Source organism: Mycetomoellerius zeteki, unplaced genomic scaffold (genome assembly GCF_001594055.1).
Source record: "Mycetomoellerius zeteki isolate Tzet28-1 unplaced genomic scaffold, Tzet1.0 scaffold95, whole genome shotgun sequence".
Taxonomy (NCBI): Eukaryota; Metazoa; Arthropoda; class Insecta; order Hymenoptera; family Formicidae; genus Mycetomoellerius; species Mycetomoellerius zeteki.
Window position 1 is genome coordinate 721,011 of NW_017257990.1, and position 16,421 is coordinate 737,431.

Below are 16,421 nucleotides of genomic sequence, written 5' to 3' on the forward strand. Positions count from 1 at the left end.
CTTTATAATGGCCGTAACCGTTGACTTATGCCGGTGCTGGTAAAATTCAACCATAGGATTTCAATGCTTTCGTTCATACTAATACGGCAAGTTAGTATGAACGAAAGCATTGAAATCCTATGGTTGAACTTTACCGGCACTGGCATAAGTCAACGGTTACGGCCATTATAAATCAGGTTTAAAACATAAGAAATTGAACCAATCAGAGTCCTTTATTTCATCGAAAGGAAGGAAACGAAGGACTTTGATTGGTTTATTTTCTTATGCGTTACGTATTATATACGTTATGCAAGAGTCTGTACTCTCCGCTTAAAACCTGATTTATAATGGCCGTAACCGTTAACTTATGCCGGTGCCGGTAAAGTTCAACCATAAGATTTCAATGCTTTCGTTCATACTAACTTGCTGTATTAGTATGAACGAAAGCATTAAAATCTTATGATTGAACTTTACTCCGGATCTACAATAGGGTTTTAAGCCCTAATAAGAAATAGGCGAATCACAATCGATTATTCCCCTCGGATTTGACTGTAATTGGTCAATTTCTTACAACTTAAGTCTTAAAACACCTATTATAGATCCGGACTTACCGGCACCGGCATAAGTTAACGGTTACGGCTATTATAAATCAGGCTTGAGGCTTTACTGTTGTTGTATTCTTTTAGATCATCCAATAGCAGCTATTTGAATTGAGTCTGCTGATTCGCGACCATTATCGCCTCGCTGATTGGCTTACAGCGCCAGTCTGAACCGTCTGAACTAGACATAAGACTAACCTAAAACTTAACCTTTAACCTAACCTTTAACTTACCTAGACTCACTTTATTATAAAAGCACGGGAAAAACAGTGTAATACATATAATACATATCAGCACGTCGGAGAACCCTGTGTCTATGTCAAAAAAATTCGTGGACCAGTAGGAGACACTATAATTCGCCTTCATCCTGAGGCATCTTTTAACAAAAAATAATTCAATGCTATATTCGAAGAGTTTAAATATTAATTATAACCTCGTAGTACACTAAATTTCAATTACTCGCCTTGTGCTGATCACACCTTAGGTAAATTACACGAAAACTTACATCAAACACCAAACGAAATCAATTTTGAAAGTTACTTGTAAACAGACGACTCAAAGACAAAACAAAAATGACAATACTTAAGCAATATTACTAGCGTCATAGTGTTACCTTTAAAAGGAATATTTCATTCAAAAATTACAATGAAGGTAAGATTTAATTGTCAGTACAACTTATCCAACTCTCCTCAATATTTTTTATTTATGGCGACGCGTTAAATTACATCTTCGAGTCACTTGCATGCTTTTTGCCTAAGTAATATATAAGTGTATCTCGGTACCTGCCTTTCATTTATTCTGTCTACCATAAAACGATGAAATTTTCACTTACAATTTTTTCCTAGAGTAAAAATTTTTACGATTTTTAATAAATTAATGAATTTTTCAGCTTTGTTTGTCAAAAATAGAATGTATCGAGATTATATATATATATATATATATGATATAACTCCGACACAATTGTGATAATTGTGATTGCGTTTCAGATACAATATTTCTTTTAACACGACTTACGTTTATTTCTGATCGACAAAGATGATTGTCAAAAACAAATCCTGTCGATTGGTAAGCAATAAATGGGTTTCTAAACTATAGATTACGGAAATTTAAACTTCTGATTGTACTAATTATTTTATTTTGCATCAATATTTTAATTTATTTTTTTATTAAGTGTTAAATTTATTTAATTTTGCTAATAATTTATATGATTTAATTATGCAGTCATATGAATGTGTAATTGAAGGCTAATTTTACAATTTATGCAGAAAGTATTAATAGTCAAATTTTAGTAGAGATTTTATTTTCATCATAAAAATATACAAATTTTGTTAATTCGTCTATCCTTTGAACTGTGCTACTATATACAATATATAATTATGTGGTTTATTATTTCAAATCTAAATTCACATAACCTTTACAATACTCTGTATAAGATTCAATATATAAAGTGCATTAAGATTTAAATTCCCAGATATAAAAAGATATGAAGAGATAGTAAAATAAAATAATTACTTTAATTTTTTTAAATAATCATTCTTTATTTTAATACATTTTTTGAACAATGAATTAATTTTACTATATTACTATAATAATATTCTTAATATATCTCTTTAAAATTATTTATAATACTGTAGAGATCATTGATAAATTTTTTTGCACGCAAATCAGATTGTGTTTCAAATAATCACTTTTATTTTCAATTTTGAAAATAAAAGTGATTAATTAATAATTATTTTTTATTTTGCAGTATTAAATTATTTTAAGGATAAAAGTTTAGAATGTTTATAGTAGTATAGAAAAATTAATTCATTGTTCTAAAGAATGTATTAAAATATAGAGCAATTATATTAAAAAATAAAAATAATTGTTTTATTATTTTTTTTCTATTTTCTTGAGCTAGAAATTTTCGGATCTTACTATATGCAATAAATTCAAAAATACTAATATTGTGCATATTATATTGATTAGTTTCTATTTTTTTTCTATTATTTTTCTTTAGAATACTGTTTTAAATTAAAGTAAACACAAATTTCATCAAGATGGCAATTGGAAATACTATCTGTGGAGTAAATACTCCAAAAGTGAAGAAAAAGAAAGTTAAGGTATTTTTTTTTAATTAACGCATTGTTAAAAATATTGTAATTTGTCAAATGCAATTTTGGTTTTAATTTAATTCAACTATTATTATTATTTAATTTTATTTTGAAATTGTTTAACAATTAGTGCGATATATTTATATAATAATAATAATGGTAAGAAATTATACTGTATAAAGATTTTTAATATATTTCGAGTTAACATTGCTTCTTTTTTGACTGCAGCTATTGTAACCTTATATTTTTCAAATTGTAGACAACTGAGCGTAGTTGGATAGAGGCAACGTTTCAAAAGAGGGAATGTGCAAAGTTTATCCCAAGCAATGAGGATGAACATAGGTAGGACTTTTACCTGAAATAGCCTATAATGTGTATGTACATACACAAAGTGTTTCAAAATTTAACGATAAACTGTAAGAGCATATTTTACAAGTGGAAGTAAGAAAAAGCTATATGAAGTTTGGTTAGAAATATTCTATTACAAAGTTATAAATAAGTATTTAAACGGTACATGAAATAGGAAACACGGATTTTTCATTGCACAGAATATGAAAGTGTACGTTTTGTATGGAAAATCGAATGCATATTTATCTCGTATGTATATTCACATCATATTTACTATCTTTAAGTGATTTAGTATCATTTCGATCTGTGCGTAAATGATATTCGTTTTCTGAGACAACAACTAGATTCGAAAAGAATAGCTATTAGATTTCTATCCTCGTGAAATAGTAACTGTCATCATTGTGCTAAAATGCCATCAATATGTTTCGTTTTTTACAACATTAGTTTATAATTTGATAATAAAACATTACTAGTCAAACTTCATATAATATTTTTATTTTCTTATTTTCACTTGTAAAGTATGATTCCGCAGTTTATCCACTAAATATTGAAACACCTGTGTATAGAAAGAATGATATGAAAACAAATGGTGCTAAAAAACCTTGCTAAAATTGTATACTATGAATTCTATATTATAAATTGTATAAAATTTTTTATGATTACAGTAAAATTATTGTAGTAACACATTTATGTTTTATTGTATAATAAATATCTTGATACTTTATATAGTTTATATCATCAAAATGCAGCGTGCGCCATAGAATACTAAGAATGGATACACAATCCATTGCTTCTCATTGATCAGTTTGTTTTATTCTTCTTTTCCATTTTGTCATTAGTTCGGGAGCCAATGAACATTTTTTGCGTGTCATTTCAGCAAACTTGATTTATTAATTTTATCGTCTTTTTTTATGCTTAAGATTACTAAAACGGAAGTCTGCCATCAACTTTCCGAGACCGACGGAAGTCATTTTACTTTGTCAAAATAGTGCATTCGTGTCATAGTAGCAAAACTGATTTCTTGTTTTTTATTTATAAAATGAAAAATGATAAAATGATATAGCAAACTGGCATTTTATCACTTTTTATGTCATAAATAGGAAAAAAAATCATTTGCTGCTATGACATAAATGCACTATTTTTTTATGACGTCCGTCGGTCTCTGTCCTGTCTGCCGGCTGACAGACTACCGTTTCAGCATTCTTAAGAATAAAAATAACTTTAAAATTGATAAATCAAAAGTTTGCTGAAATTGTACGACAAAATATTCACTACATTTCCTGGACTATATGTCATCACATTCATCATCATATTATTAGGATTAAGTTGTGTCAATTATTATGAGTTTATAATTTCTGTTTCCATATATTTTAATTACAAATTTTCGGTCAGAATATTTATATCTATAATTTATACTTTTTTACCTGTTCATTTATTGATTTGATTTATTTTTTTGTTTCATTTTACTTATAGGTTTGTACAAATACAGGGCGATAAGAATGCAGAATATGATGTAATTACTACTTCCAGGTGAGACTCATGTGCATCTTGCTTTGACTTATATTGAATTCTTTTTTCTTTCATAACTTTGATAGTAATGTTATATATTTGATTAACATTTTTGTTGTAGCAAATTTTTTAAGTATAATTTACTGTCCAATTCTTCTAAATTTATATATTCTTGCATCATGCTTATTTCATTATACAAACTTTGTCATACTTAACTCTCATGTTTAATTACATTACATTAACAATCCCTTTTATGCATTTATCTTGTAATTCTTTTCCACACAAAAAATTTATATTTGTACATGACATATGGTATTGAATATTATGAGAAATATATATATATACATATGTATACATATACATATATGTATGTACGTAGGTTGCTCCGAAAGTTTCTGCAAAATCATAAAAAAACATAATTTTCAAATTGGCTTTATTATTTTTTAAAATTCTCTCCTTTACAAAGAATACACTGTTCCATTCCATGAAACCAATCGTCAAAGCATTTTGTCCATCTTTCTGTAGGCACCTCAAACATCAGATTTTCGAACGCCTTCATCGCCACATCCGACGTGTTAAACTTCAAACGACACATTTTATCCTTGGTATATGGAAATAGGAAGAAGTCACCCTGATGTATCAATTAAGATGACATACTCTGTATAAACAGGGTGATTAATTTCAATCTTAAGGCAAATATTTCGAAAATATGCAATTTTACTAAAGAACATTCCAAATAAAAGGTGTATAGTATAGAGAGGGATATCATTGTATTCTTGAGGTAATTTAGAGATGAAACTCTAATATAAAAATGTCAAGGCTGTAATACTTTTTAAATTAATAGTGATTAAAGTTCTCTAATCACAGAACTGACATTTCGCGCGCTCGGGCATAATGGTGTACGTATGTCAAGTGGTAAAGATGCTCCACAAGGGCTCTCTTAACAATTTCAAGATTATCATACAAATATGTAATATTTTTATTTAAAAATTATTCTTGTTTCTATGTGAAATCTATTTGTACGTACATTACGAATGATGAATATCAGCATATATCCAGGGTTGCCACTGACCTGGAAAACCGATGAAAAATCATTGAAATTTAAATTAATCATGGAAAACCTGGAAAATTCAGTGAAAAATATAAAATAGTCTGGAATTTTGAACTTTGCTCAATTCCTTTAAAATGCTTTTATTTGAAACAATTGTTATAATTTTTTAAATAATCTATCTAACATTTACAATCAAATACTGATTTTCTTAGTCGGTATTGCAAACTATATACTAGGCCACGCATCAGTCATTAAGTTAAAAGAAATGTAATTATTCCTTTTTTAAATGTAGAAAAAATTGGACATTTTACAATGCTAAGTTTATTTTTTAATTTTCATACAGTTTAATACGAAACTTAATTCACTTTAATTAAGCTTTGTTGTAATTAAGATACATATTTTATTAAATATATTTTTACCTCAAACTATGAAGTTAAAATTAAAATGGTCAAAACAATTTTAAGAAGATAATTAAAATTTATATAGTCTATGCAATATTTTTTTTAATCATCTTTTTTCGTTATAATTGCACTCTTTTTCAATAATCATTTATTCTTTATTAGCCTCAATTTCCAAGATTTCATTATGCTGTTATGCTTCTAAATCTAAATGTATGTTAATTTTAATATAGGATAGCTTTCTTACAATTCTTGCTTCTAAATGTTAAAATTTACATATTTGATATTGATCAATTGAAAATTTTCCATTGTCATCTGGAAAACCTGGAAGTCAAAGAATTTTAAAATTTATTTTTTGTGGCAACCCTAAATATCGAAATGTTAATTCAATAATGAGATATTATGAAGATAAAATAAATTCATGATCATATTCGTTTGTTTTGTATGATAAATATTTTTATAATTTGTAATAATATAAGTAGATAAACTATTTTTAATGTGAAAAATATTAAATATGTAGCTAAGGCAAGGCCGAAACATGTTAAATACCTATTTATTCCTAATGCATTTATATCCAATTGTCGGCATACATATTTCTTAATAATTATTCTAGTAAAACATTGAAGAAAGTTAAAATATAAAAATGTATATAAATTATATCAAAACACATATATGTTGTTAAAATTTATAAAGAGAATGAATCAATATATACAATTCTTACTCATAATTAAAATATGTATAAGCAATTAATTATTTAAATACTTGGTACTCTTTTTAAAGTTTAATTTATAACGTTTTTAATACATCATACATACATCATAGAATATACACACAACAAATCAAATTATAAGAAGCGCCCTATACGATCGATGTTGAACCATGGTAACTGATAATATCGAGTAATATTGCCTAATAATAATATTTTTATGTAAATTTTTAAATACATTCTACAGTTTTACAAACTGCCGACTACTATCGAACTTGAAACGCAATCTTAAAGACGTTGAAATAATACAGTATAAAATTGATTTCGAAGGCATTATATTTAGTTTAAAATATTAATATTACATCAACTAAAAGAAGGATTTATACTCAGGAAATCTATATTATTTATGCATAAATAAATGTAAATAATGCCTTCAAAATCAATATTGTATTGTATCATTGCGTGCGGCGCGCGTGCGCGCGCTTACACACACACACACACACACACACACACACACACACACACATTGTACGCACATATTTATAAATAAGATATTAAACTTAAATAATAAACTTAAACAAAATATTAAACTTAAAATATAAAGATATAATAAATGTTTTCATACATGATATAATTTGTTTTATTGTTATAGATGTTGCTGTGGCTATTCATACACCCATCATTGCGGAACTGGGGCTGATGTGCAAAGTTACAGTCTTAGTGAGAACAGGGAAAAAGATTATGAGCACTGGTCTCCGGTAAAAAATACTCGTCCCTTTCCTACTGATGCATATGGTACCATAGAATTTCAGGGTGGTCCGCATCCTACAAAAGCACAAGTATATATTCAATGCTTTTTATATTATTAATATTATGATAACGTTCTTATAATTATAATTATTATGAGTGAGGAATTGACATTGCACATATTTCTTGTAGTATGTAAAATTAGCTCATGATACACGACCGGAACCGATTGTACAGCTATTATGTCGAGAATGGAATTTAGGGTTGCCCAAATTATTAATTACAGTACACGGTGGTCGGTCAAATTTCGAGCTCCAACCGAACTTGAAGAAAGTTTTACGTAAAGGTTTATTGAAAGCCGCTAAAACAACAGGAGCGTGGATATTTACAGGGGGAACAAACACAGGTACATTTCTATTCATGAAAATTATATCTCTAGTAATAGTTCTAATAATTTCAATTTTTTAATGTGTTAATTCTTGTAGGTGTTACACGACAAGTCGGTGATGCATTATTGTTAGAACGTTCTCAACGACAAGGTCGCGTAGTAAGCATAGGTATTGCTCCTTGGGGAATTTTGGATAAAAGCCACGAATTAGTTGGTCGCGGTGGAGAAGTATCATATGATTGTGTCTCTTCACCATGGTAAGATTGCATATTTACAATATAAAGATATTATTGAAACATTATTTATAGGATTTTGTAAAGTGTATTTGTATGATTTTGCAGTTTTCTTTATATTTGAATTTGCAGGACTAAATATACAGTATTAAACAACCGGCATGCTTACTTTTTACTAGTAGATAACGGTACTAGTGGTCGATATGGTGCAGAAATTGTTCTCCGCAGAAGATTAGAAAAATATATTTCAAATCTAAAATTGCAACCATGTAAGCGTTACAGTGATGTATATGAATTGAAATTTTATAATTCGAGGAACTCTAATTTATCAATGCTTCTAGACACACACAGTAGCATACCAGTAGTCGCATTAGTTATCGAAGGTGGAACGAATACAATCCGTGCAGTTTTAGAGTATGTGACGGATGATCCACCTGTACCCGTAGTAGTTTGTGATGGTTCGGGACGCGCAGCTGATTTGATCGCTTTTATGCACAGGTAATGACGAACTCGCATATTTTAAAAAAATATTCATACATATTTTAAAGAAATATATGATTAGGCATATTTATGAAGTATACTTTTTACATAGATGGAGAGATGGACAGACTGGTGATGGAGAAGGACCATTGGAGGGAGTTAAGGAACAAGTTTTAGAAACTATTAAACGTACTTTTCAAGTTTCTGCTGAACAAGCGACTCAGCTCTGTTCAGAACTTTTGCAGTGTACACGAAAAAAACATTTGGTATTTACATTTTCTAGAAATAAAATTTAGCTTTGTGTTATGTTAGACTGAAAATTCTCTAATTATAAGTGAAAATTGTTTTCTTATAGATCACTGTATTTAGAATATCGCAAGATAGGCCGCAAGAACTCGATCAAACAATACTGACAGCTTTGTTTAAATCGAAACAATTATCCCCAGCTGAACAGTTGTCCCTTTCTTTAATATGGAATCGCGTGGATATTGCTCGAAGTGAAATCTTTGTCTATGGTCAAAAATGGCCGTCCGGTGCTTTAGAACAAGCTATGATACAAGCACTTCAGCACGACAGAATAGACTTTGTGAAACTTCTACTGGAAAATGGAGTATCCATGCGGAAATTTTTATCAATACCTCGTCTTGAGGAGCTATATAATACGGTAGGTCAATTTTATTTTTGTAGCGACATTTTTCTTGGTAAACAATTTAAATATGGATAAATATGAATATGAATAACGTATATCGCTTGGTATAAAATAAACAATTTTATTTTTTAATTATAAATTTATATATTGTATTTTTCCATATTTATTTATGTGTATGGGCGCGCATGAAGGCCTTGAAGGAAATTATCTTTACAAAATCACTATGTCAGCAATCTGGAATCTTTGATTCTCCTTGAATCTCTTATATTAATAAACACAAAAATTTAAGAGATACGAATTTTTTTATACGTGCCTATTTTGAAGTCTAAGCCTATTCTACAATTGCATAAGCGTAGTTGTAAGTGATTATATTTGTAAAAATTCACCAATCACAACCGAATACGAGAATATTTGAATGTGATTGGTCAATTATTACAACTAAGGATGCATCCGAAAAATATCCGATATCCGGTAATTTTACGATCCGATATGCATCCCTAATTACAATTACAATCACTTACAACTACGCTTACGGAATTGCAGACTAGGCTTTAGGGATAAAACAACCTCAAAGATAATTGTGTGTATATTTGATTTTAAACAATTATCGTCGAAATGATAAGGTATATTTAAGAAAGTGTTTTAGACAAAACTTTCATAATTTTTTTATACTTTATTACTTTACAACTGGTATTAAGATTTTTGTTTAATAATATATTTCAAGAAAAGTCAAATCGGTCTTGGATAAGATATGTCCTTTGTTAATGGAAAATTAGATTACTATAATTTTTGAACATACGTAGAGCATTTATATATTATATATTTCTTTTTTCTTCTTGAATTAATTAGAAAGAAGGCCCATCGAATACATTGGGTTACATCTTGCGCGATGTACGGCCGAATATTCCGCGGGGTTACATGTATACATTGCATGACATTGGTCTCGTGATTAACAAGCTGATGGGTGGAGCGTATCGTGCACAATATACACGGCGAAGATTCCGCATGATTTATACAAAGGTGATGAAGAGATCTGGCGGTGGCCATCAACAGCATATGCACCGAAACAGCTGCGCTCCGAACTGTAATACGCGCTATTACAGTTCCAGTGGGAAGTCTGACAATTTGACCATGAGTCTACTTGCCGAGACGTTACCGGCTAATCGTGATACCCCTCTCTTTGATTATCCTTTTAATGAATTGCTTATTTGGGCCGTGTTAACGAAACGTCAACAAATGGCTTTGTTGATGTGGCAACACGGAGAGGAGGCATTAGCCAAGGCGCTTGTCGCGCTAAAACTATACAAGGCGATGGCACACGAGGCGGCTGAGGATGATTTAGAAACTGAAGTTTACGATGAATTGCGCGGTTATGGCAAAGAATTTGAAAACATTGGTATGCATAAATACGAAATGAATGATTGTAGATATGAAACCGCTGTTACATAATTAACTGTAAATTGTACGTTTTTTTTTCAAATATTAGCACTTGAATTATTGGATTATTGCTACCGACAAGACGACGATCAGACACAGCAATTATTAACTTCCGAACTTCAAAATTGGTCAGGGCAGACATGCTTATCACTCGCGGTTACAGCCAATCATCGGCCATTATTAGCGCATCCTTGCAGTCAAATTATCTTGGCCGATTTATGGATGGGTGGCCTTCGTACACGTAAAAATACTAATTTAAAGGTTAAATTAATTAATCTGTTGTAACTAATCTGATTTCTATTGAATAATTGAATTTAATATCTAAAATATATGTATGTATTTAAATGTATTCTTAGGTGGTTATGGGATTATTTTGTCCTCCATATATAACTCGACTGGAGTTTAAAAGTAGAGAAGAATTACAACTAATGCCTCAAACGCAGGAAGAGCATCTGATAGCTTTGGAAGATGAGAAAGAAGATAGCGATTCCGAGCACAATGGACCAGATATCGAGGTAATTATTTTGAATCTTAGAAACTACAGTATGATGAGATAGTCGTTAAATTCCAGATACTTTTAGTTAGCTATATTCTGATTACATAAAATTTTTCATGAACTTATTAACATTACATAAAATTAACGCGAAATAAATTATATTAATTACATTAATCATATGAGATTACTGTGAAATAAGATAATTTGATATATCCACTATACAGTTAGTTGAGATTACGCAAATTCTAAGTATACAGAGAAAATTTTTTATTTTACCGTCAAATTTGCTACAAATTTTATTATGTTTAGTGATAAACGTGGGGCAATTTCATAATCTATTAAATAACATTATAATGATAGAAATTTTTTAAATATACAAAAGACATTTTATGAAGGCCCTAATAAAAATTACCAAGCAAATTGCAAATAATTTTAATGCAAAATATATAAAAGCAAAATATATAAAAGGTAAAAATATATAAAAGCAATTCTCACATATGTTGTCAAAGTCATGAACCTAAGTGAATCAAAGTCATGACCTCCAACAAGTTTGAGCTGTCGCTCGTTATTCGTTAAAAAGTTATTAACAAGAAAAGCTTTTTTTTTTTAAATAACTTATTTTTGCCACATACAATATTTAAAACTATCTCACACCCTTTCCTGCTTATGTAATGACTTTCTACACAAAGCGAGGTCCATCTCCCATTGCCTAGAGATGTTTGATTCCCACTTGCCTAGGGGCGTAGGACTTTCCACGTGAAGCAAAATTCATCCACATGAAAAATCGTTACTCCCCTAGGCGGGGGAGGGGGAGGGATGGATCTCGCTTCGTGTAGAAAGTCGTGTGCCCTTGGGCAGGGAGGAGGTGCGGTGGACCTCATTTCACACGGAAAGTCATGCACCCCTAAGTAGGAGAGGGGGGAAGATAAGATGGACCTCCCTTCGTGTGGAAAGTCGAACGCCTCTAGGTAGGAAGAATATAAGATACTTTTTAATATTGTATTTAGATAGTAAAAATAAGACTACTTTTTGGACTTTGTTAATAGCTTTTGAACAAACAATGACCACCATCTAAAATCTTTTGAAGGTCACTCAGGATCATAACCTTGACAATATACGTCGAGGTCAAGATCATCGGCGCGGTGTCCATCAATCCAAATAATTACCATATTATTAAGGCCATTATCCTGAACTACATTCAAGATGTTTTAGCCAGCAATTAGACATCTTGGATAATGCTAATGCCGGTGGTACTGTAACTTTCAAGCCTCATAACTCGGAAAGTATTTAAGGAAATTGAACTTTATTATATAATAGTATTTATTATTATAGTATTTATTATTATAGTATTTATATAGTATTTTGACAAGAACTCTTAAAACCAGCTATTACTTAGATTCTGATATAAAAAATAGTTCTATTGAAAAGATTGATGTATCCTGCAATTGGGTACCACCCCCTTTGACTCGATCCCACATGTTATTTAAGATTTTCCAACCTCCCTTTTCTCTCGCTTCCCAGTGGTGTTAGGGTGGGCGCTTTCGAGATTAAATGATAAATTTTATAATCCCCTTATAATCCTTATAAATTTCAATCCTCATCTCGAATCATTCAGAAGTTATTTAGGTGATCCAGAATTTCAGCGGATACCGCATACTATAATAAATTAGGGAAGTATTTATAGGTATAAATTTAAGATATGAAGTAAAAATTTGTTTATTAATAAATTGAAGATTGAATCCTTGATTTCATTTATACCAATGTTAATTTTTAGACCAAATATGCATATTTATCAATTCATGTTTTATAAAATGTGTAAACCGTTTATCGTTTTGTAAACATTTGATAATTATTACTCTATCCAACTTTGTCTTATTTCTATTATTTGTCATGCTACTTTCTCGTGAATTGTTGTATAAAATTGAATTAAATTTTTTTCTTCTTTTTCTCGGTAACATCTCTGTAATATCTCTAAAACATTTCAAATTGAATCATTTATTTAACCATGCACTAAGAAAGTTATTAAATGTTATAGGTAATATGTTTTTCAGTATATGAATAGTTAATTTGAATAGTTCTAAATTATTTATGCTTTTCTGTAGGCTTTAATTAGCAATGAGCACAATACAATAATCAAAGAGACGATTGTTCAAGAGAATGGAAGAGTATTAACGGACATTGATGATGAAATACATCGCGCTTACGGTCTTCGATCTGAATATTATGATAACAAAACAACCAGACCATTAAAATTGAGGAAGAAATTATACGAATTTTATACTGCTCCAATAACAAAATTTTGGGCAAATGCTGTAAGTAGGAACATTTGTATGTATTTATTGTTTTAATATTGTAGATGATATGTATTTGTATATTTATTTATTGACATGTTCATGTTTATTAATATAAACGGTTGTAATAAAACAATATATATATATGCAAAATAAAAATACTTCTTTTGTAGATAGCATATATTATTTTTCTGCTTTTTTTCTCATACTGCATTTTGGTGCACATGGATGATCATCCGTCATTAGCCGAAATGTATGCTATCGCATATATCTGTACTCTTGGATGTGAAAAAATACGAGAAATAGCAACCTCGGAACCTGTGATGCTTTCACATAAGTTTAGTGTGTGGGCATGGAACATGTGGAACCCTTGCGATGCCGCTGCTATTATATTTTTTCAAATCGGACTAGCATTACGTTTGCGACATTCGACGTTAGATGTAGGTCGCGTCATATATTGTGTTGATTGCATCTATTGGTATTTACGAATACTCAACATCCTTGGTGTCAACAAATATTTTGGTACGTTTGAAATATTAAACTAAAAGTAATTTAATTTTACTTTTTATATAAAATGATTATACATATGATGATTTAGAAGGAAAAGTCAATATTCTGGAAGGTAATAGTATCGGTCATTTTAAGCAAAAATATAAACATATATCTTACTCCGAATAGTTTCCGAGATAATTTGAATGTATTGAAAATCTTGGAAAACACTTGTATGATCCGGAATGCTACGCGTAGTAAAGCATCGGCGGTACTTTTTAACAGCAGTAGTAGCATTACCATCGTAGAAGCATAATAAACGTACAGTATTTCTGCATATTCGGTATTTGTGCAGGATTGAGAAAGTTTGTATTATAAAAATAACTAGTTACAATTAGGTTCTTTTCCCCCCCCCTTTTCCAAAGAATAATTAGTTACTTTTACAATTTATCCCAGTAACACATGTTGGTTTTATATACGTTTCTTAAACGTTTGTAGAACATTAGATATGTTTAGAAAAGGTATATAAAACATATGAACCAATAGGTGTTACCTGGGTACCGACTTTAAAAAGTAACTTTTCAGTTACTTTTTAATTACTTTTTTAATTGTTATCATTACAATATAAATGATATTGATATTATTAGGACCAACAAAGAAAAATATTGATTTACATTTTTACATGTTATACAATTTTATTAAGACAAGAAAAAGTTAAGTCAGAAACACAGAGAAACATAATGGCCATTCTACAATAAGCCATAAATCATAAATTAAAAGTTAGAAGCTAAAAATTGACGACTGTGATTGGTCTATTTCTAGTTTCTAATTTCTGATTTATGACTAATGACTTATTGTAGAATGGCCATTTAACGTAAGCGTAAGTGAATCGCAGTAGAAAATTTCAGGCAATAACTTTACGTTTCTAGGTAGTGATCATGTAACTTTTTTCCTAGAGCGAAAATGTGAAAAGTAAAAATTTTTTTGTATGTATACATATATGTATATGTACATACATACATAAAAATTTTCACTTTTCACGTTTCCGCTCGAAAAAAGTTATATGATCGCTACCCAATATTACTTTTGGCCGATTTATTTACTTTTTATGTGTTACTGTCTTATGTTTTTCTACATGTCATGGGCTTTACAGGCAATATAACGCAAAGCCAAAATAAAGAACAATACGTATTATTAACTTTTTTTTTACAAAAGTAATGAGCAGCTATGGGTCGTCAAAACCCCTTCCACCCTTGGCGTCAGGGGCGTGACCTAGACTAGTCAGTCAGTCCAGTGTGAAAAAATGACGCGCTCTGATTAGTTGATGGGAAAGGGTGGGAATAATGGAGTAATTAACTTCGTTTTAATTGATTCGACCTATAGCTGCCCACATATTAATTGGCTTAACCCTATAGCTACTTACAAAGTGATTGGAGAGAGGCAATGCCCCAACAAAATGGTGGGTAGGAACATCGAGGGAAAATTGGACCGAGATATTTTCGTCACAAGAAGATACGGGGTGGCTTCTAACAAGCAACGCAGTGCGACACAGTGATCATGTCATCTTTGTTTAACATTGGCAAACAACAAGGATGTAATGATCCATTGTGTCACACCGTGTCATTTGTGTCGCTTGTTGGAAGGCACACACGAACACTGGACATAAATATCAGGTAGATTTATATTGTATATATGGAATTCTCCCTTTTCAAAATATTGTTACGACTGGCAGTTTCGATTCTGTTCCACTGAATAGCTGTTACCGACGTGAAGGTAGTGTTTTGTCTCCATATGATATGTTGAACAAACCGTGGTGGAATTGTTTGTTCCACCATGGAATAAACGGCGATCTGATAATTTTAATAAAGAGAGCTCAGACTGTAAAAACTGACGTTTTTGATGCGCGTTAAATTGTTACATATTGTTACATATTGTTACGGTTTATTTTGTAACAAAGCTTTCTTGTTCTTGCGCGTCGCGAGTGTAACATTTTGGGGGCTCGTTAGAATGCTTATGATGAAGAATTATGCTTCAACTCCGGAGACACCAAGACGCAACTCTCGATTCCGGAGATTTCTTCGAAAATTGTGATCTTCCACGTGATATCCAAAGTCCATGTGCGGAGCACGCACGGAGTGAGGCCGAGTTTGCGGCGATGCTGCAGCAATGCAACGAGGAACTTCAGTTCCGTTTGCAAGAGAGAATTCAACAACTAACAAGTAACACTACCCAAGTGTTAATCACCGATCGTCTTGAAATTTGGTCTATATATTCTTTAATGGAAAATATTTGATACGTATTTTTTTATATCGGCTAAAAAACATTTTAAGGGGGCTAAAAAAATGTTTTAACATTGTAAAAACTACTATCGCAACGTGTATATTGTGTCACCGTGGGCTTCTTGCTTGGATGTTTCAAAAATACATTTAAAATTGGCTGAAATGTATTACCTGGGGGTTTTTGGTATCGGGGATTACGAATCTGTAGTCAGAATTTTAAAATTCAAAATGTCGTATTCAATATGGCTG

The 16,421-nt window shown here is 30.6% G+C and overlaps 1 protein-coding gene across 3 annotated transcripts in view; it reads left to right on the forward strand.

Annotated features, from left to right (window-relative positions):
- The first annotated feature begins 881 nt into the window (after positions 1-881).
- Trpm (transient receptor potential cation channel, subfamily M) overlaps positions 882-16,421 on the forward strand; it is a 23,536-nt gene continuing 7,996 nt past the window's right edge. For 2 of the 3 annotated variants that reach the window (XR_001936985.1, XM_018460595.1), the window contains exons 1-16: positions 1,568-1,643; positions 2,578-2,680; positions 2,931-3,013; positions 4,493-4,549; positions 7,336-7,522; positions 7,623-7,836; positions 7,916-8,075; positions 8,184-8,320; positions 8,393-8,549; positions 8,644-8,797; positions 8,887-9,195; positions 10,030-10,576; positions 10,667-10,878; positions 10,974-11,132; positions 13,216-13,425; positions 13,578-13,926. Coding sequence is in view for 2 of the 3 variants with exons in the window: in XM_018460595.1 (XP_018316097.1) it covers positions 2,618-2,680; positions 2,931-3,013; positions 4,493-4,549; positions 7,336-7,522; positions 7,623-7,836; positions 7,916-8,075; positions 8,184-8,320; positions 8,393-8,549; positions 8,644-8,797; positions 8,887-9,195; positions 10,030-10,576; positions 10,667-10,878; positions 10,974-11,132; positions 13,216-13,425; positions 13,578-13,926 (2,998 nt within the window). In the remaining variant the exon portion in view is untranslated. Of the gene's footprint in view, positions 1,230-1,564; positions 1,644-2,577; positions 2,681-2,930; positions 3,014-4,492; positions 4,550-7,335; positions 7,523-7,622; positions 7,837-7,915; positions 8,076-8,183; positions 8,321-8,392; positions 8,550-8,643; positions 8,798-8,886; positions 9,196-10,029; positions 10,577-10,666; positions 10,879-10,973; positions 11,133-13,215; positions 13,426-13,577; positions 13,927-16,421 lie in introns of those variants that run through there. The other variant, XM_018460596.1, reaches the window with a different exon arrangement.